The sequence below is a fragment of the Bipolaris zeicola genome (assembly GCF_000523435.1).
Source record: "Bipolaris zeicola 26-R-13 unplaced genomic scaffold scaffold_0, whole genome shotgun sequence".
Taxonomy (NCBI): Eukaryota; Fungi; Ascomycota; class Dothideomycetes; order Pleosporales; family Pleosporaceae; genus Bipolaris; species Bipolaris zeicola.
In genome coordinates, this window is record NW_006912049.1 from 226,235 (window position 1) to 247,538 (window position 21,304).

At 52.2% G+C, this 21,304-nt stretch overlaps 6 protein-coding genes across 6 annotated transcripts; 4 read left to right on the top strand and 2 right to left on the bottom strand.

The window, feature by feature from the left end:
- Positions 1-957: 957 nt before the first annotated feature.
- On the top strand, positions 958-7,532 carry COCCADRAFT_21401 (uncharacterized protein; the record flags this gene model as incomplete). The annotated part of the gene is made up of 3 exons (XM_007708121.1): positions 958-1,235; positions 1,286-7,433; positions 7,488-7,532. 3 exons carry the CDS (start codon positions 958-960, stop codon positions 7,530-7,532), a joined length of 6,471 nt encoding a protein of 2,156 aa, XP_007706311.1.
- A 3,989-nt stretch (positions 7,533-11,521) lies between these two features.
- On the top strand, positions 11,522-12,371 carry COCCADRAFT_79 (uncharacterized protein; the record flags this gene model as incomplete). Its single annotated transcript, XM_007708086.1, has 5 exons — positions 11,522-11,547; positions 11,611-11,621; positions 11,683-11,791; positions 11,853-12,189; positions 12,258-12,371. The coding sequence occupies 5 exons, from the start codon at positions 11,522-11,524 to the stop codon at positions 12,369-12,371; spliced, it is 597 nt and encodes a 198-aa protein (XP_007706276.1).
- A 260-nt stretch (positions 12,372-12,631) lies between these two features.
- On the top strand, positions 12,632-12,790 carry COCCADRAFT_80775 (uncharacterized protein; the record flags this gene model as incomplete). Its single annotated transcript, XM_007708222.1, has 1 exon — positions 12,632-12,790. A coding segment is annotated over one exon (159 nt), but the record flags the coding sequence as incomplete, so codon positions are not given.
- A 30-nt stretch (positions 12,791-12,820) lies between these two features.
- On the bottom strand, positions 12,821-14,584 carry COCCADRAFT_31697 (uncharacterized protein; the record flags this gene model as incomplete). The annotated part of the gene is made up of 3 exons (XM_007708157.1): positions 12,821-13,671; positions 13,728-14,421; positions 14,474-14,584. 3 exons carry the CDS (start codon positions 14,582-14,584, stop codon positions 12,821-12,823), a joined length of 1,656 nt encoding a protein of 551 aa, XP_007706347.1.
- A 1,334-nt stretch (positions 14,585-15,918) lies between these two features.
- On the bottom strand, positions 15,919-18,692 carry COCCADRAFT_31698 (uncharacterized protein; the record flags this gene model as incomplete). The annotated part of the gene is made up of 4 exons (XM_007708158.1): positions 15,919-16,782; positions 16,833-18,204; positions 18,257-18,528; positions 18,564-18,692. The coding sequence occupies 4 exons, from the start codon at positions 18,690-18,692 to the stop codon at positions 15,919-15,921; spliced, it is 2,637 nt and encodes an 878-aa protein (XP_007706348.1).
- Positions 18,693-19,049: 357 nt separating this feature from the next.
- On the top strand, positions 19,050-20,843 carry COCCADRAFT_80992 (uncharacterized protein; the record flags this gene model as incomplete). The annotated part of the gene is made up of 1 exon (XM_007708223.1): positions 19,050-20,843. One exon carries the CDS (start codon positions 19,050-19,052, stop codon positions 20,841-20,843), a length of 1,794 nt encoding a protein of 597 aa, XP_007706413.1.
- Between the last annotated feature and the right edge of the window lie 461 nt (positions 20,844-21,304).

Genomic DNA, 21,304 nt, shown 5'->3' on the forward strand with positions numbered 1-21,304 from the left:
GAACACTTCGGTACGACAAGCTGTTGACCCGAAGAATATAGCACCCACATTCTTGTGTCACGGAACTGCCACGAGGGTCTCGGTTTGCCCGGAGGTCCTGTACTGTGATGCCTGTACCCACTAGTCTTCCACATGTGTACAGGGTTCACTTCAAGCAGCTCCAGCATGCACACTTTACCAGAATGGATTCTTCCTGACTGCATAGATCTAAGCCTAAACTTGCCTGGAAGATGCTGTAATTGATAGTAGAGCACACGGACTCGACGTCTATCCACCCCGGCCTTTGGGAGGGGATCCGAGCCACTAGACCAGAGTTGAGACAGCGCCCTCGCTTCTCACGTCCCCACGTCTCATCTCTAAGTACTATCATCCGCAATGCATTGGCTGCATATCTCAGCCGCTGGTCTCCACGTCTAGCGCGCCATCTATCAATAGGCATGCGAGCTTACTCGGACGCACAGCCGGCATCTGCACGCCATCAATCCTCGGAATTATGGTGTACTATCCAGGAAGGGAAGTGGTCCGCGGGCCACACTGATTCTCACGTCAATACGTTTCTGCAGTACTTCGCTCCGCAATACATGGGTTGTAACAGATCCGGCACGCACTGTGCTTGTCATCGCGCGATCCACGCCCTGACCACCTTCTTGACATCTTACGCCTATCATTCCAGGCTGATCACATACATATACGAGTACCTCCAGACCCAGATCCCTTTCTATCCCACCATTCCTCCTCCAGTTTCTTGGGCCATTACCCTTGCATCAAGTGCCTAAGTTATATGACACTGGAGCTCTTCGCCTTCATATATCACCAACTACCCTTCCATTAACTTTGGAAGCCCACCCCTTTCACCTCCTAAATACATCATCGAGGTTACTCTGCCTTTTTCGGCACCGAATTACTGCATCTTTCCATCTTTTTTTTTATAATTCTTCTTTTATACCCTTTGCTAAAATGGATGTCCTCATCTTCGGAGACCAAACCGCCGACCAGTACCCGCTCCTGCGGAAGGCTTGCACCTGGAAGAGCAACGCGACCCTGACAACCTTTCTCGACCGGATCAGCGTTGTGATTCGCGAAGAGGTGCAAAAGCTGCCACGAACACAGCGAGACCAAATCCCCAACTTCCTGACAACATGGGATCTTGTGGAAGCATACTACGCCAAGGGACTGAAAATCCCTGAGATTGAGAGTTGTATGGTTACCATTGCCCAGTTGGCGCACTACATTGGGTGAGCCTTTTTTCTTCATGTGCTTGCCAAGTGTCCTGCTGACCTTTCAGATACTTTGCCGAGAACCCAACAGAGCTTCCAAACCCATCAAACACCCGAGTCGTCGGTCTTTGCACCGGTCTCCTTGCAGGTTCTGTTGTTGCATCTGCCAGGTCACTGAGTGAGCTTCTCCCACTCGCGACCGAAGCCGTCCGAGTTGCTTTCCGCGCAGGTACCTGCGTTGGTGCAGCCAAAGAGGCACTCGAGCAATCTTCTGCCTCCAAAGATTCGTGGTCCACTATCGTGACCAACATTTCTGAAGATGCTGCCAAGGACGCCATCGCTGCATTCCACGAGGAGCAAAAGATCCCGACCCTGGCTCAGGCCTACATTAGCGCCGTTAGCACAATGGCGCTAACCATCAGCGGCCCGCCTGCTACCACGAAGCGCCTTCTCGAGAAGGAAGCCTTCAAGTCCAGTGCTCGTGTTGCCATCCCCGTATATGCGCCCTACCATGCATCTCACCTGTATGCTCAGGCAGAAATCGACCGTATCCTCGACAAAGACGCCATCAGGCATCTGCAGCAATTCCGCCCTGTCGCCCTCGTCCACTCGGCAGCCACCGGAAAATGCCAGACTGCCACCAACACTCTGGAGTTGGTCCGAACTGCTCTTCATGAGATGCTTGTGGAGCCTGTGAGATGGGACAGCCTCCTTTCCGAGGTCGTCTCTCAGGTCACCTCTGCATCCAATACACAGTGCTCTGTCTCCGCATTCGGTGTAACATCCATTACCAACAGCCTTGCATCCGCGCTGAAGAATGGTGGCCAATCAGCCATCACCGTCCGTGACCAGTCTGCCTGGGTGCCAGCCGAGCATGATAGCCGTGGCCGTACACAGAACGACAAGATTGCCATTGTTGGTATGTCTGGTCGTTTCCCCGGTGCTGCCAACCCTGAGGCGCTCTGGGATCTTCTCGAGCGCGGTCTGGATGTCCATCGCGAAGTCCCTGCAGACCGTTTCGACGCAAAAGCCCACTGCGACCCCTCAGGCAAGGGCAAGAACAAGAGTCACACCCCCTACGGCTGCTTCATCGACGAGCCTGGTCTATTCGACCCCCGCTTTTTCAACATGTCTCCCCGTGAGGCTGCCCAGACTGATCCCATGGGTCGTCTAGCCCTCACAACTGCCTACGAAGCCCTCGAAATGTCTGGATACGTACCAAACCGTACTCCCTCGACCAAACTCGAGCGCATTGGTACCTTCTACGGTCAGACTTCCGACGATTGGCGTGAGATCAACGCTGCAGAGAACATCGACACCTACTTCATCACGGGTGGTGTGAGGGCGTTCGCGCCCGGTCGCATTAACTACTACTTCAAGTTCTCCGGTCCATCCTACAGTGTGGACACTGCTTGCTCTTCTTCGCTTGCTGCCATCCAGCTGGCCTGCACTTCCCTCTGGGCTGGTGACTGTGATACTGCTTGCGCCGGTGGCCTCAATGTCCTGACTAATCCGGACATTTTCTCCGGTCTTAGCAAGGGCCAGTTCTTGTCCAAGACTGGAAGTTGCAAGACTTATGACAACGATGCTGATGGTTACTGCCGTGGTGACGGTTGTGGTTCCGTCGTCCTCAAGCGTTACGAGGATGCCATTGCTGACAAGGACAACATCCTTGGTTGCATCCTTGGCGCTGCCACCAACCACAGTGCCGAGGCCGTTTCCATCACCCACCCTCACGCTGGTGCTCAAGAGTACCTCTACAACAAGGTCCTCTCCAACGCCGGTGTTGATGCTCATGAGATTAGCTACGTGGAGATGCACGGCACTGGTACTCAGGCCGGTGATGGAATTGAGATGACCTCAGTCACCAACGCCTTTGCTCCTCGCCACCGCCAGCGTACCCCCGAGCAGACTCTGCACTTGGGTGCCATCAAAGCCAACATTGGACACGGTGAAGCTGCTTCTGGTATCAACTCTCTTGTCAAGGTCTTGATGATGATGAAGAAGAACGCTATTCCTGCCAACGTGGGTATCAAGGGTGTCATGAACAAGACCTTCCCCAAGGATCTTGCACAGCGCAACGTGCACATCGAGACCACTCAGGTTGCTTGGCCACGCAAGGGTGCGGAGAAGCGCAAGATCTTCTTGAACAACTTTTCTGCTGCTGGTGGAAACACCGCTGTCATCCTTGAGGACGGCCCTCTTCCCGAGGAACCCAAGGGTGTCGATCCCCGCACCATGCACATGGTTACCGTCAGTGCTAGGTCCATCGCATCGCTGAAGAAGAACATCAACAACTTGATCGATTTCGTCGATGAGAACTCATCCATTACGCTTCCCAGCTTGGCATACACTACTACTGCTCGACGCATCCAGCACAACTACCGCGTTGCCTTCTGCGTCTCTGACATGTCCAAGGTCAAGGATGGCCTACGTGCTCAGCTCAAGGACACCTACAGCCCTCTTCCCATGGTCCCCACCAAGACTGCCTTTACCTTCACTGGTCAGGGCTCGCAGTACACTGGCCTCGGTCAGAAGCTGTACGAGGACCTTGAGACTTTCAAGAACGATATCGACCAGCTAGACAAGCTTGCTCGTCTGCACTCTCTTCCCTCGATTCTGCCGCTCTTGACCGGCGCAGATGTCGCTACCCTTTCACCAGTGGTTGTCCAGCTCGGTATGGCATGCATTCAAGTTGCCCTCGCTCGCATGTGGGGTGCTTGGGGTGTTCGCCCCATCGCTGTCATTGGTCACAGCCTTGGCGAGTATGCGGCTCTCCACGTTGCTGGCGTCATCTCCGCCAGCGACATGGTACTCCTGGTTGGTCGCCGTGCTCAGATCCTAGAGGAAGAGTGCACTGCCAACACTCATGGCATGCTTGCTGTCAAGGGCAGTGTTGAGGCCATCAAGGCAACCTTGGGCGACAAGATGACTGAGATTGCCTGCATGAACGGCCCTGAAGAGACTGTCCTCTGTGGTACCGTTGATGTTGTCGACTCAACCAACGAGCTTCTTGCTTCCAAGGGATTCAAGTCGACGAAGCTGAATGTTCCATTCGCCTTCCACTCTGCTCAGGTCGAGCCTATTCTTGAGAAGTTCAAGGCTGCCGCTGCCTCGGTCACCTTCAACAAGCCTGTTGTCCCAGTCATGTCGCCCCTCAATGGCGACATCATCGTAGAGGCTGGCATCATTGGCCCCGACTACCTTGCTCGCCACGCCCGTGAGACTGTCAACTTCTGCGCTGCTCTGACCAACGGCCAGGAGCAGAAGCTCTTCGATGCTAAGACTGCTTGGCTCGAGGTTGGAGCCCACCCTGTCTGCAGCGGAATGGTCAAGTCTTCCCTTGGCGGTTCCCCCGTCGCGGCTGGATCTCTCCGCCGCAACGAGGACCCCTGGAAGACCCTCTCCAACACCCTGACCACCCTCTACCTGGCTGGTGTCTACATCGACTTCAACGAGTACCACAGGCTTTTCAACGATGCCCATCAGATGTACACTCTGCCTACTTATGCCTTTGACTCGAAGAAGTACTGGTTGGACTACCACAACAACTGGACTCTTACCAAGGGCGAGGTTCTCCAGGCAGCCCCTGCAGTCAGCGCTATCGAGGCGGCACCGGTCGAGGAGGCACCTTCCAAGCTGTCGACAACTTCTTGCCACAAGATTGTCCGCGAGGATCTCCACGCCAACTCTGGCACTGTTGTTGTTCAGTCTGACCTCTCCGACCCCAAGTTGAAGGCTACTATCACTGGTCACCAAGTCAACGGTACCCCTCTTACCCCATCTTCCCTATACGCTGATCAGGCGATGACTGTGGCCGATTACCTCTACCAGCAGCTTCGCCCTGGTACTGAAACACCGGGACTCAACGTTTGCTCAATGGAGGTTACCAAGACCCTCATCCCCCAGTACCCTCCTCCTGCCACTGGCCAGCACTTGCAGATTGAGGGTAACGCAGATCTTGAAACCAGCCAAGTCAAGATCACCTTCCGCACTGTCTCAGCTGATGGCTCCAAGATCCTCGCCGAGCACGCTGTTGGTATCGTCAAGTACGAAGATGTCAACGCCTGGAAGGAGGAGTGGGGTCGCATCCAGTACATGGTACAGTCCCAGATCGACATGCTCCAGCAGAAGCTTGCGACTGGTGCTGCCCACAAGGTTCTCCGTGGAATGGCGTACAAGCTCTTCAAGGCTCTTGTTACCTATGCCGACAACTACCGTGGTATGGAAGAAGTCATCCTCGATGGTAAACAAACTGAGGCTACTGCTTCGGTTCAGTTCCAGACCACCGAGGCTGACGGTGAATTCCTCTGCTCCCCATACTGGATCGATTCTCTTGCTCATCTTTCGGGCTTCATCGTCAATGCCTCCGACCACCTTGACTCTGAGAACTCGGTCTACATCTCTCACGGATGGGGATCTATCAAGATTGCCGGTAAGCTTTCGCCCGAGAAGAAGTACCGCTCCTATGTTCGCATGCAACCTGCTCCTGGCAACATCTCTGTTGGTGATGTCTACATCATGGACGGCACTGAGATCATTGGTATGGTTATGGGTCTCAAGTTCCAGAACATTCCTCGCCGCGCTCTCAATATCATGATGCCCCCTGCTGGAAAGGCCGCTTCTGCTCCTGCTGCCAAGGCGGTTGCTAAGCCTGCTCCCAAGGCTCTTCCTGCCGCTGCTCCCGTCAAGACCCAAGCAGCCGTTCCCAAGGCAGTGAAGGCTCCCAAGCCCGCCAAGGTTGTTAAGGTTGCTGCTCCCGCTGGTGTCACCTCAAAGGTCATGAACATTGTCGCCCAAGAGATCGATGTCGACATGTCTGAGCTCGTTGACGAGGCCGCTTTCGAGAACCTCGGAGTCGACTCACTTCTGTCTCTCACCATCTCTGCCAGGTTCCGCGAGGAGCTCGACATGGACATTCCTTCCACTCTCTTCACCGACTGCTCCACTGTTGGTGAACTGAAGAAGCACTTCTCTCAGTTTGATGGCGCTACACTCGTCGAGGATGACTCTTCGGTCACATCCGACGAACCTTCTGGTGCACCTACTCCTTTCGAGGCGCCTGCCGGTCAAAGTGATAGCACCCCTGCCAGCTCGGCCGGTAGCGACGATGGCCACGATGACATCAAGCCCTCGGCTGCCACTGAGGGCGGTGCTAGCCTGGCCCGCAAGCTTGTCGCTGAAGAGATGGGCGTTGATGTCTCTGAGATCACCGACGACCTTGACCTCACCGACATTGGCATGGACTCCCTCATGAGTCTTACTATCCTTGGTTCCATGCGTGAGGCTACTGGTCGCGATCTTCCTGCCGACTTCCTTACTGTCAACGTCACAATCAAGGACATCGAGACTGCGCTTGGCATGCGTCCTCAGCCCAAGGCTGCGAAGCCTGCCGCTAAGGCTTCCTCCAAGGCCCCTCAGCTCTCTGAGGTGAACAAGAAGCTCGCCTCGCTGCCCGATGTCTCCAACCTGCCTCCTGCCTCCTCTGTCTTGCTCCAAGGTAACCCTAAGACCGCCACCAAGAAGTTCTTCTTGGTCCCCGACGGTTCCGGCAGTGCGACTAGCTACATCTCCATCCCCAACATCTCTCCTAGCATGGCTGTCTACGGGCTCAACTGCCCATTCATGAAGTGCCCTGAGAAATGGACTTGTGGTGTTGAGGGCGTCTCCCGTCTTTACCTCAACGAGATCAAGCGTCGTCAACCAGCCGGTCCTTACCTCATTGGCGGATGGTCTGCTGGTGGTGTCATGGCATACGAAGTCGCTCAGCAACTTGTGAACGCTGGTGAAAAGGTCGAGAGCCTCGTCCTCATCGATGCTCCCTGCCCAGTCGCTCTTGATCCTCTCCCCGCTCGCCTTCACATCTTCTTTGATCAGATTGGTCTCCTTGGCACTGGCAAACCTGGCGGTACTCCTTCATGGCTCCTTCCTCACTTCGCATCTGCCATTCAGAACCTCAAGGACTACGACCCGACCCCCATGAACCCCAAGATCGCTCCCCCTGTCCTCGCCATCTGGTGCACAGATGGTGTCTGCCCTAACCCTGAGGACCCCCGCCCTCCCCCAGGCGAGGGAGAGGATCCAGCTCCCATGAAGTGGCTTCTCAACAACCGTACTGATTTCTCCGACAACGGTTGGGCCCAGCTTCTCCCCAAGGAGAACTTCCAGTACGCTGTCATGGGTGGCAACCACTTCACTATGATGAAGGGTGATCACGTAAGTCACTTCGATATCCATATTCTTCTCACATCATGCTAACATATCTCCCAGGGTGTTACGCTTGGAAAGCTCATCCAGCAAGGTCTCAAGCTATGATGACTTTGTGTCTTCCATGTTCTCGATTGTAATCACCGCATATTGCATGCATCTCGTTATGTTTCAAGTGTTGAGTAATGAGATGTTGGCGTTGGAATTTTCTTCACTCTTTGTCAGTATGGCATTTAAGATATCACATGGCGCAGGTTTCGGGGTCACGATAAAGTTTCTGGCGAGGTGGCCTAACTGGATGGCGTTGGGGGCTTGGATTTTCTGGGTTTTGATTCAACACTCCCGCACACGACTTGATTGGCTTATGTTCTTTCCTATGTTCACGCACCGTTATGATTATTGATAGTCTCGCTCTGTACGTAATGTTTTGGCTTCCGCAATGCAAGGGTACTTCATAAAGTCTGGTTTTTGTTGTCTCGTGCCATGTGACTGCTGCCTTTGGTCGTCTTTTGGTTGGAGACCTGTCTACTTCGCGGGCCCTTACACAACATGCTCCAACTCATGCCGTGTCCCATGCGCTCATTTCCAACACCACGTTTCGGTAACCGAACCTTTCGTCTATCTTGCACAGAATAGTCAATCACTTGTATCATTCGGCTCCGCTGCCCGGATTCTCGCACACCCTGCCAGACTCTATCGCGGTGGCCAGCGATTCAATCTATCATGGTGTCACAGCACCCCCACACCTTCATCTAAACCACCTCCATATCCAGATCCAGAACACAGCATTAACACACCCTCTTTCTCCCCGCAACACATTTGCATGATCGTACCAAGACACGGCATCCATCCCGCCAAACCGGCCGGCTCTCCCCAGGTCCTCGGGACACACATACTCACCAGCAACCAACTACACGCACCGAAGCGCCGCCCTCATGGAAACACCATGATCTTCATTCCCCGCTTCCTTCCTTCCTTCCTTCCTTCCTTCCTCCTTCTCTCGCGGCAAATCTACAATTTACCCAGCCCAGTCTAATCCCCCCGCATTGCATGAGGGGCCCTCCTTTCCCCAAGAAGCTGGCTGCAGGTACCCTCGTTACCAACCCAAGCGAACGGGTAAATGCCCGTGCATACTCAAACATTCCATACAGAAATCCTGCCTTTTTCCTTGCTACATCACCCGTCCTCCGCGATATGGATACGATGCACGCGCCGCTACATATAGTGAAGAAGCTTGTTTTGTTTCGGGTCGCTTGGATCACCCGGGTGCCGCCCGGTAAAAGACGGGGTCAGGGGTGTTTTTCGGCTATAAGGGATTAGATTGTTGTGGCTTTTTTTTTGACTTGAGGTGTAGCTGGTAAGGGGTTCTTGTGGTGATGCTGTAAAGTGCGGGACAGGTGAGGGTTTCTTTCTATGTAGCGTTCATCTATGCAGATGCGGTCCGTCGGGAATGGGGCCCATTTGGACGGGCGGGACGGATCGTATGGTGTTGGGTTTAGATTGAGGGATACGAGTGTGCGATATCATCCTTGCTTTGCTGTATGCTGGAGTAGATCTGTGGACCTGTAGTGCTTGGTTTCCATGTGCTGGAAGTGGTAGGTGCTATGTTTGGGGTTCGGTATGCAACGTTACTCCAGGTTTTTGGGTTGGTATGCAGATTACTCTCGCGAAATATGCTGGTTTGGGTTTTGCTTGTTATCACACCGGCATATAGGGGCTTGAGCGACAGAGTATCGATGCCGATGAAGTGCAGTTCGGTTGTCGGGCAAACCACCCCAGGGTCTACTTCTTGGGCCGAGTGTTCGGGAATCACCCTGGTTTTTTGGTTTTATGTTGTATAGCCTTATCCTACGAGAAATCTTGAGGGACTTTGTCGTATGCAAACGATGGCAAGCGTATCCTGTTCGCCACCACTTTGCGCCACAGATTGTAGTCTCAAGATACTGGAATGAGCAATTTACGGGCCATAACTTGCATTTTCGGCACTGCACTGCTCTTAATCCGAACCTATCTTAACGCCTATTTGAATTTGCAATTTGTCTTTCCCAGGGTCGTTCAGGCAAAACATCTTAGCCGTGTGGTTCCAACAAACCCTTCACCGGGCGCTCGGTTTGAAGTTACCGATCAAACACTGCAACGCACAGCGCTTCCGGTCAGCCTTGCGTTCCAGAAGACAGGCTAACCACGTGACCTCGTAAACCATGTCGCTAGACATCCGTCTATGCGGTCACACTTAAGGCGACTAGTGTCACATCACACTCAGGCCATTTCTCAGAACATGGTATATGAAGCGAGGCTCAACAAGCGCATGTCAGCTCAACGAGTCGTTGTACTCACCGATTGAACGGTTTCTAGTACGAGAGAGTGGTACCATGGAAGCAGTTGCGTTTACAGCAAAGTCACCGTACAAGGCCTAAGCGGTATCCTCGGATTGCCTGATACATAGCCTCGTTAGGCGCATTTAAGCTCCACTGTATACACTCGTATGCTTGGTTATCACATTGCCCTGCTCAGCTCGCAAGCAAGGGTGCGCCACGTCATGCAGATGGCACAACATAGTACGAGACGCCTTACAGCTTCACTCCCCAGCCATTTCATCGCAAATATGATGCCGGGTAGGACAGAGGTTTTCACGAATCATTCAAATGATGTCGTAAAGGAGCCCAAGGGAGTGAATTCGCCGATCATCTCCAAGGCCTGATTGTGGGGATCCCCAGAACCCGTTTGACAGTTGTCCTGCTGTGAATGCTGCAGGCCTGAAGGAATACGCGGATCATCATGTCGATCAATATCGAATGTCTAGCCTTATGCAAGACAGCTTTCCGAAAATGGATAACGGAAAGTACAGTCTGGTCGGCAAGGACTAGTTTACATGTGATTCGTATGCAAGAGACTCTTTATACCGCATTCCTAATAAAAGGTGATACGATCACATATGCAGAACCAGAGAACCAGAGTCTGCTATTATTATCTGAGACAGGGCGCGTACATAGGAACGCTCCGGGTATATCCGCAGGGGCTGAAATTATCTTGGTGTGATGGCGGTAGCAGGTTGAGTCAAGAAGTGTGTGATAGGATTCTGGCTGATTGACGATTGGACCGTGTTTGGCATGGTATGAGGACAGGGCCCAATGCGATTACAGAAGGTTCAGTTGGCGAGGATGCTGCGAGCTGATATGTTCGGAGAATAGTGAGGAGGCCCGAACGTGCAGGGCCAAGGTCAACTACAGCTATTCCTCAAGCGGTGGGAAAGACACAGATGCAGCCGCTGATCGCAACCATGACTGGAAAACCGGTGACGTTTTTTTCCGTGATGAGTAATTTTGTGGCGTGTTTTGTTACAGAAAGGTCGGCGGGCTGGTCAAGGATAATGGACTCATTCGTAATTGGATCGGTTCTCAACGTGGCTGAAGGCGGGCCATCAGCACATGTGCTTACATCCTACCTCACGTCGGCCTTGCAGTAGCCTTCGATAGTCCATGATGCGAAGATCGGGGACGCGGTTACTATCTCCATAGGGCGCATGGGCAAGCCCATTATTCGCGCTAGGCTATCGGCTGTTAGCATATGCAGGATTGGGCATGGCCCTACAGTTCTTCGAATGCTAGAACAGTAAGCCACATACGTGGGGGGCCGCATTGACATTGATTGGAAGTGAGCGCCTCAGAGATAGCGTCCTTGCAAGGGCATTGTCATCGTGTCATGATCCTACAGATCAAAGGATCCGAGATTTCTTGAGGGATTTCCGGAGAAAAGTCTTTATGTAATCCTGATGCTTACTATGGGGTGGAGACGCTCTTCCCTAGGGTGCGCAGCATTTAGTAGCGTAGGATGTCTACTACAAGGGTCAGCATATAGGGTGCCAAGTGTTGAGATCACAGTAGTATAATTAGCTTAGCATGACTAAACAGGTACAGGTAGAATCCTTGCAAGACCCGTTGAGTAAGCGAGAAGATAGAGTCGGGGGTGGAGCGGGGAGAGTAAACGGTAAGCGGGGTGGAGATATACTAGGTGCCAAGAGCGGATATGGCGGGGCAGTTTTTCCGATGCGCGAAACAAACAACGCGCATTGCTAAAGTCTACAAGTCCAAGGCGCAATGGCGGACGTAGCTAAAGCCGGGAGGTCAGTAACGATACAGAGCTGCTATGTCACCAGTGAATACGAAGAGAGCTAACATGGCAACAGCGAGCCCGCGAGTATGTATACCGATACGTCCCTCTACCACAAGCTCCCTCTGACATAATGCCTCTCTTCCAGCAAACCCGCGGGGCATCCCTGTGGCTCCGTTCATCGATCGAGTAGAAGACTATGTGACCGACCGCTCCGAGGTGGAATCCACCATCAACAACTTCAAAGAGATGATCTCGTACGCCAGCACTCATACCCATATACCCCAACCCACCATCTAATCCATCCAAACCCCCCAGAAAATACCAATTCATGCAGCAAAATACACAAAGACGAGCTGCTGGTCTCAAAGACAAGATCCCCGATATCCAAAAGACACTCGAGACAGTCCGCTTCCTCAAGTCGCGAAAGGATGATGCTGAACCGCTGGAGACAACGTTCGAATTGAATGATACGCTCTATGCGAAAGCAGAGGTTCCGCCTACAGACGAAGTGTATCTCTGGCTCGGCGCAAACGTTATGCTCGCATATCCCATACCCGAGGCGGAGGAGCTGCTGCAATCGAAGTTGGCCACGGCACGACACAGCTTGAGCACTTGTGAGGAGGATTTGGATTTCTTGCGCGAGCAGATCACGGTATGTGTTTTTTTATTACGAAGTTTGCTTGTTTTGGGGGGTTGGGAGTGGCTAATGAGGTTTTGCAGACGCTTGAGGTTGCATTCGCGCGCGTGTACAATTGGGATGTTGCGCAGCGGAGGAAAGAGAGGGAAGGTGGGGAGTCGATAGAGGAGAAGAAGCGTGGATCTCCTAACGGTTAAAAGTCTGAGGGATCGCATTCTCATGTCCAGTCTTGAGATTGTATGGTGAGAGAATGAAAAGTTAGCATCAGCATGAGACGACGAAATGAAAAATATAACACGGCCCTTCCTTTTCTTCAACGTGCTTAATATGTGAGCAAGTTGTATAAGCTTGTCCAAGTCTTTACGAAAGAAAAGCCAAAAAAGCAAAACCACAAAATTTGTATCATTCTCTTGTCGTTGAATTTTATAATATATATACCAGCTACCACATAACCAAATTCCACTATCTCAAAAAAAACCAGCAAGGTACAATCACCCCTTATATCCACTATTCACAGCCCTATTACATCTTTCCACCGATCCTCCCTTCCATCTATCCACCATTCCATTCAGATATAAACATATTATCACCTACAAACCCCCCGATTCTCTCTTGACAACCCCTCACCTATGACCTGTTACACCATCTATGCAACAACGAGCTTAGCAGCAGCATCACCGCCATCGCTCTTTATGGAGTCCATATCCTTTCCAGTCTGTGCCTTGACATACTCGTTCATCATCTTGGTGATGGGGGCCTGGCCACCCCACATGTCCATCTCGGCCATCATATCGATTTGCTTCATGGTCATGATGACAGAGCCAAGAGGAGCCTTGATGTCACCGTACTTGTCCTTGCTGTCCTGGCGGCGCTCAGGCTTAGCAGCCTCAGGCTTGGCAGACTCTGATGCAGCGGACTCGGTACCGTTGGTAGGAGCCTGGAGAGTGGGCTTCTCGCCTTCGGGGGTCTTGGGGGTGGCAGCAGAGGACTCGGTGGCGGGAGCCGCGGTAGCAGGAGACTCGGTAGAAGGAGCAGGGCTGGAGCCAGCGGGGGCCTCGGCGGGAGCAGCAGTGGAGCCGGTAGGGGGAGTGGCTCCTCCTGCTGGAGCAGCAGCAGCAGCGCCAGCGGCACCGCCCATGACTTGCATGGTGAGGATGTACTCTCCGTCGACTTGGCGGACAGGGATGGCAATGCGCATGTTGGACATGTCGAGGACGGCATCAGCCTGGACGGGAGTGAAGGTGGGTGCGAGAAGAAGCTGAGCAGCGACGGGGTTGGGCTGATTGGTGGTAGGGGTAGTGCCTTGGACCTGGCGGGCAATCTCCTTCCTGAACTCAGTGCGGGAGAGACCACGACGGGTGGTAGCGGCTCCACCAAGGCTGCCAGTTGCACCACCGGGGTTTTGGAGAACGCTCCTCTGAGCGACGGCGATGGCGACGGATCCAGTAGGTGGTACACCCATTGATTGCATCATCTTTTGGATACGGACAGCGTTGACTGGGAAGAGATGTTAGTCTGTGAACAGGTATATAAGGGGTTCCAGGAGGACTTACTGGGCATCTGGACGACAGTAACTTGTTGGTTAAGGGTAGGGACGACAGCACCAAGGTTGGTGGTGACCGAGTAGCGGTAGTCGTTGACGGAGTCCTGGCCCTGAAGAGCAGCCAACATGCTACTGTCAATGCCATCCTTGACGTCGACATTCATGGTCATGGGCTGGGTAGCACGGATGGACATCCTGAAGCCATCCTGGAACTCGTTCTCTTGGAGACCAGTGCCCTGGATACCGACAGAGGTGCTACCATCACTGCCAAAGGGAACGACAACGGTGTTGGTCTCGACAGTCTGGCGACCGACAACCATGTACTCGCCATCCATCTGGCTACGCTTGACCATGCGGACAGTCATGTCGGTGGTGTTGACCATCCTCATCGTCTCTTGGATCATCCAAGTCTGTCGATCAGGTGAGAGCTTGGCCACGTAGGTGTTGTCTGGCTGGACTGCTACACCCTGGAGGTTCTGCATTGTCATGGCCATCTCGATCTGGCCACCGACCAGGTCAGTTGCACCATTTGTGCTGATGGTCATTGACTGGGGGGAGACGGCAACAAAAGGCTGTCCGGTGGTGCCAACAACCTGGTTGGCGGGGATTGAGGGGTTTTGTTGATTAACAATAATCTGTTGCTGTTTTTGGGAGAAGGTCTCGACCTTGGAGCGGTCGGGGAAGACAAAGGAGTTGAGTTTCATCTAGACTTGTTAGTTTGATGATATCCACAAGAATCAATGACTGTATACTTACATCGCCATTGACATTAAGTACTTGGTTGTACTGGACACTTTGCGACTGAGCGAACACCTGTGTACAGCTCAAGAAGATAAGGAAAAGAGAAGTGACAGTACCGGACGTCATTTTGAAAATATAAAAGCCACCTGGGCGTTATGAAGAAATATTAATTAAGAGAAGAGAAAAGAATTAAGAAAACGAAGAAAGAAGAAAACAAAGATGGTTGAACAGACTTGCTGTGGTAGTGAGATGCTCCAATGTTCAACAGTGGCGCTCACTTTTAATATGAATAATTGCGGTTTCGTCCCAAGCCTTCACGACCTGGTTCGGCATACCTCCTTGCCGTCCATAGAGTTTCGAGTCTTACTACATGTGCGGATGCCGGAATGACCTGTGGCGCAGAGTTGCATACCTGCCAGGCATACTGAGCTGCCCCGTAGTCAAAGGCCCCCCACTTGAGTTTGTTTGAAGCGGTCTCATTCGACTGTCTTACCCTTCCTGACCATGGTCATTACAAATATGGTGTCGGCCAAGAGATTCCTCATGGCAACAGTGAAGCTTCTCTGCAAACATAGTTTCAAGCGTCAGGCAGAACATTTCTGCTGTAGGTATGGAACGTATTTGCCGGGGACATGAACCCTAGTAGTGGCCTATGATACTGTCCAGCGCATGACGAGACAGTCCAGATCGATGTCGGACAACTAGACTGTTCTGGGAACTTGTCTCGTAGAACAAGCTTTTGCCGAGTATCACCGGTTACTGGCTGACACGAGAAGCTTGGTTTGTATGCAAAGCACAAGTGGTTACGTTAATTCTCAGACGCCACTTTCCAAATGAAAGTCGCATAGGTAGACGGTTGCTTGCAGTAAAAGCACCAGTCTGCTCGAGAACTCAAAAAACTCCCCTCAGTTCGGGGAATTGCTATGATTGTCTGCTGACTCGATGGTGTTTCAAGTGATGTGCTTTCGATGTTCTGAAATCATCAAACGTCGATGTTTGGAGTTGTGTTTCGCGATGCAGGTTGATGCACGAACACGATCGACCGGCTACATTAGTTCCCGACTAGCGTCAGTTGGCCAACACCGCTGAATGCTAGAAGGACTCGCTGTGATTTTGCAGTACTATCGTACACCGTCATCTTTTGGCATATGGTGATATAATATTTATCAAGTTCGCGAGGTGCCATCGCGGTTATTGTAAAGTTGGCTCCTATCCTGGACCTGGATTGATAACGGTTACTTACCTTAAGTTCCACAAAAGTAGTACTCAAATGCCCACACATGAATAGACGTAACATCTCAAATAATAAACTATTTGTACGTCTCGTACGGCGGGTGGCGCCGAGGAAGTAGACGTCACTTGGATTTGTTCTACCGTATAATGAATATTACTGTACACATTATGCGGACTGTTAGGGCCTCTTACACCTGTCTGTTTTTTTGCCAGTAATATCAAATTCCTCACATCTTGATCCTCAAGCCCGTAGTACCCGTTCTCTCTGTGCCTGTACGCCCACTAATAGCCCCCATACTATCAGCGTCGCTACCGTCATCTCCATCACCATATTCTTCTTGGTCGTTGTCTGCAATGCCCAACCCCAGTGTGCCTACTTTAAAGACGCTACTGCACCACTCACTGAACATGTCGGGGTCCCAGACACCATCTTCCCTACCCTTGCCTTTGGCGCTCCGACCGGATCCGTTCTGGTTGTTGAGAGAGGGTGCATACGAAGTATCGTACCAGTCCTCGTAAGTCTGGGTTACCGACTCCATGACGGCTGCGACAAGCATTTCACGGGTCCTCGCATCTGTGATGTATTCTTCCAGCTTTGAGCGTAGAAATGGTGTTTCGTGCTCAATGTTCTGCCGAATCCTGCTGATGCGCGCGGGAGCTTCGTTGATTGGCACCTTTTTGTTGTTCTTTGTGTCGATCGGCGCTGTCATCCTGTTCACGAATTGGCCAGTAAAATTATTGATTGCTTGCCGTAGACGGGCGTCTACTTCTGCTTTCGCGTCCAGCATGTTTTCCACGACTTTAGGAATCAACAAGCCGACCAGGTTGCGCGGGTTGAAAAGACCACCTCGTGCGCGGAGTTCCCAGAAGGTGTTCGTTACGCTGGAGAAGTTATATTGAACCTCAGTCTCTGGTGTAACGAACTCAATGTCGAACGCTACAATTTGTTGTTTCAAGAGCAGCAAATGCGAAATGAGGAACAAGGCGGCATCTGTAGGTGATGTTGACTTAGCAAGGAGTGAACCGGCCTGTGTGAGCGAGACGGTGGTGCTGTGAACAATGCGGTGAGCTAGGTCGTCAAAGACGGAGGACTTTAGGCGACGTTAGTACAAACATCAATGGCGGATTATTTAATACATACATGCACAAGCCTGTAAATTTTACTGAGCAACCAAATAGCCTTTCGCAAGGTTGGGTACCAGTCCTTGAACGCAGCTTCAGTGTTGAAATTCCATCGAGCATCAGAGTCATCTTCGTCAACAATCGTGGGTGCATTTGGCAGTAATGGCGTAGGGGGACCCTCGGACTTTGGTTGCTTCTTTCCAGATAGGGCTGGTTGATTTGACTTTGTTCCGGAGGTTGCTTGTTTTTTGTTTTTCGCGGGGTAGTCGAGATCCTCTGGCTTTGGCTTGTATCTTTCAATATCATCTCGCAGGATGGCTAGGGATAAAAATACGAGGCGGTTTTGCGCGTCTTGTAGTGCGGGGTGCACTATGACTGAGAAGTCGATTTTGTTGGCTTCCACTGGAGAGGCCTCTTCCTCTTCTTCCTCTTCCTCCATATACCGTGTCTGTATTAGAGTGCAGAGTTCACATAGCTTGAGTATTTGGGTTTCGTGAATAGTCCGCGGTCTAAGATGATCGTACAAGGGCTCGCATACAGCTTCAAGAAAGTCGTACAACCCGCCATCGCCTTCGAACCACTCGCGCCATAGGCCGCATTCATCGAAACATATGCCACGGATGTAGCTTATGCTACTACGAGCAAATGCAACCAAGTCAGTCGATGTGCTCGGGGCTTGTGCAATCTCTCCGATCTTTTTTGTGATAATGGGGAGAATGAGGCGGCCGCGGGTGGCTGAATAGCTCTGGTACAACTCGTTCATCAGACTCTGATATTCCGCTTCTGCACCCGGAGCAGCACCAGGGGGCAACACTGCACGTTTTTGTATTTCCATGCCAATGCTCTTCAGTTCTGGCGCACCAACACGGAATTTGGCATACAACAGTGCAGACATTGTTGTGTCGTTAAGCTGCCGGTCAGCTATCCGTTTCGCTACGTCTGCTGCAATTTCCCGCAGAGCTTCGGTGAAATGAACACGAATAAGAGTTAGGGCGCGAGTGAGCAGCAAGCGGTACCTTGAGCGATATGTCTCAGCCTCGCGGTGCTTGGGGTGTGCTTGCATGTATTCCAGACAACTGTCCAAATTGGCCAGCATTTCCACAAACTCGTTGCCCCGTACAATCTTGCCTGCGCCAGGCGCATTGAGTCGCTTAGTCGTAGGCTCGAGATATAGGTAGTATCGGAGGTTCTCCTCCATATCATCGGCAAGCTTGGTGATGCGCTTCTGGTCATCGATGAGGCCTTCACATTTTGTGCGGAACGCATTGGTCTGCGCCTCGACAATTTTGAAGGATTCCGAGAGGGAGGAGAGGATATCGAGGGTGGAGGTGGTATCAGCGATGACGGTCTGGAGGTGGCTTCGCGTCATGTGAAGCTGGTCTTGATAGCGTCTAGGGCCATCAGTTAGTAACTCTCATGTCGTTCCAGTCCGACAATGCATACTTGTACTCTTCATGGCTGGCTTCCAGCAGCTCGTCATTGACTCCGCCATACCACTCAGCCAACTCCAGTTCTGTATTGATATCCTCTTTCGGCTTCTTCTTCTCCAATACCTTTTCCTTCTTCAAGTGTGCCCGCACTACGGTATAGAAGTCGCTGTATGATTTTGCGCGTCGGGCTACGGTCGCCGGGGGAGGGCCGCTGAGTTTGCTAGGTCGTTCTTCTTCTGCACTCTCTACAATGGCTTCTGCGCGCTCGAAGTCAGCCTGAGCCTCCTATACAAACAATCATCAGAAGTGCTCAAACATACCCATGCAGCGGATGGTGGGCTTACGCTTTCCTGCTTGAGCAGGCTCTCCCGCCGACGACGATTGCCCTTTTCCTGGGGCTTTGCCACACGCGGGACGAAGGCATTGTACCACGAGTCTCCTTCGTACATTATTATTTTTTCTCCAATTGGGGTGGTTTCCTTGACGTTGCCTTGCAGAAGCGGACACGCCAGCTTGCACGTCGGAGCTCGGTCTACGTGTCGTGGGGGGATTTGGTTGGTGCTAACGGTATCTGGTATGGCTCGAGCAGGTGGAGACGAGATCCGACGCCAACTCTCCAAGCGTCATCGATCCCGCCCGCTGCAATGTGAAGAAGCCATCGAGCGTGTCCAATGACCAGTCCGGTGGCCATAATCGGACCTACGCACAATCTGCAAATGTTGCTCTCCTGATCCTACTTGACACCCTTGGGTCGTTTCTTTTCTTTGTACTACACAAGCCCTATACGCCCTCCATCACGCTGCACCATGCTCAGCACCAAATGTGTCTCTCGCGTGACACTACCCTCACGCCACACCCCGCGACTATGTAGGAACATAGCGACCAGAGCCCCGCGATCTCAGGTTCGGGCCGCCGCACACCCATACGCACAGCGGCGGCAGCAGCATTTTGTACGCTCCATTGCCACTGTCGGTGCTCTCTGGGCCACTGCCACTGCATGGCAGTGGTGCAATGGCGAGTCAATCTTAAGAGACGCCCATGCCGAGGAACCAGAGGCGAAAGAGGGCCCAGAGCTACAGTTTGAGGCCCCACGGCGGCAGGCCACTTCCAGCGACGACAATCGCAACATCATCAGTTCCCAGCACCTCCAGGTCATCAAGAGCTGGGAAAACCCCGGAGTGTACGCATGGGGCTCAAACACAGGCAAAGTCGTCGCACCCGATTCCGACGAAAAGTACATCAAGACTCCACGGCGGCTAAGCTTCTTCGACGGCAAGCTGCTGAGGGATATCAAGCTAGACAAAAACTTTGGGGCTGCTATAGACGAGAAGGGTGATCTTTTGCAATGGGGTACAGCATTCGCGGATGATGTCAAGGAACCTGTGAAAACTTTGACAGGGCTGAATTTGAAGTCGCTAGCCATTTCCCGTGATCGCATCATTGGCCTCTCGAACAACGGCTCTGTATATTCGATTCCCGTATCCCAGGTAGAGCAAAAGGAAGGACCCAAGCCCAAATCCAAATCCTGGATTCCCTTCTGGGGCGGTTCCAACAACATTTCGTACCGTGAACGCACACCTGAAAATCTGGGATGGAGCGAGCGCGTGACAGACATCTGTTCCGGCCTTGAGCACGCTCTCATGCTCACCTCATCCGGTCGCGTCTTCTCCTTTGCTTCGGGCTCCCAGAACTTTCCTAGCAAAGGCCAACTCGGCATACCTGGACTGACATGGGAGAACCGGCCGGCTGGTGCGTTTGACATTCCCCACGAGATTACCACACTCAAAGGCTTTCCCATCAAGAAGATTGCGACTGGCGACTACCATAGTCTGGTGTGCGACTCGGAGGGACGCGCTTTCACTTTTGGTGACAACACAGCTGGCCAACTTGGTTTCCCCTTCAATGCAGAGGCACAAAACATTGACGCGCCGTCTCTGCTCCCAACCCAAAAGTTCTACTCTGGACAGCAAGGCAAGGTAACCAATGTGTTTGCTGGTGGTAACACATCTTTCCTTGCCATTGAAGCAACAAAGGGCAACCGGACGACAGCAGACACGTGGGCGTTTGGCTTTGGACTGACCGGTCAACTTGGCGTGGGCCGGTGGGTGCACACGCAGGCCGAACCAGTAAAGGTACCCGCCTTCTCCGGCCTCTTTGAATGGGACGAAGCAAACAACAAGCCCATCCCCATCCGCCTCTCAACTATTTCTGTCGGCGCCTCGCATGCAGCAGCCATCCTAGACAACGTCGCCAGCGTCGCCGTATCCGGCCGCAAGTCCAAACTCACCGAAAACGACACCAACTGGGGCCACGACATTTTGTTCTGGGGCAACAACGAATACTACCAGATTGGATCGGGCAAGCGCAGTAATCTTGCTACACCGGCGTATATTCAGCCGCTGGACCAGGCGGCGGAGCAGGAGAGAGCGGCGTCTGCTGCTGCTGGTAGTAGTAATTTTGCAAAGCAGCTGAGAGAAAAGGAGATGCATCGGTTCCAGATTACACCGAGGAACAAGGTTAAGCTCAAGGGCAGGACAGTTGAGTTTGAGCAAAAGGTCGAATGCGGAAGGGGTTGTACGGCGGTTTATTCTGCTTTGTAGGACTTGCTTCGTGACTAACTCGTCTCTTCTTCTTTTGTTTTCTGTGTGTTCAGCTTGGGTGGATATGGTACTGTGTATTTTATGGTTGCCTTTTAGGGCACTTTCATGTGTGGATATCTCTCTCTCCCTTCTCTGGACATGTGGGGTTGTGTATATGAGGGGGGTGTTGTGGTCGTCGGCGTCTGTTCTTGTTGTTTTTTTTGGTACGAGGGCAAAGTCATAACTCACTCTCTTCATGGTACACACATCTTTTCTCCCAGATACATACGATAAAAAATGTAAAGAAATCACAACAAAACAATGATACAAAGGAAGAAAAAATCTTGGGGAGTCATGTTTTTCATTGTCGAATTTTTTTCATGTTCATGTAGCTATTTTGCCTTGAGAGATATCGCAATGGGTATTTTTTTTGGTCCACTTCCTAATCACCGCCCCAGCCCCCTCATCTCGTGAGCAAAAAA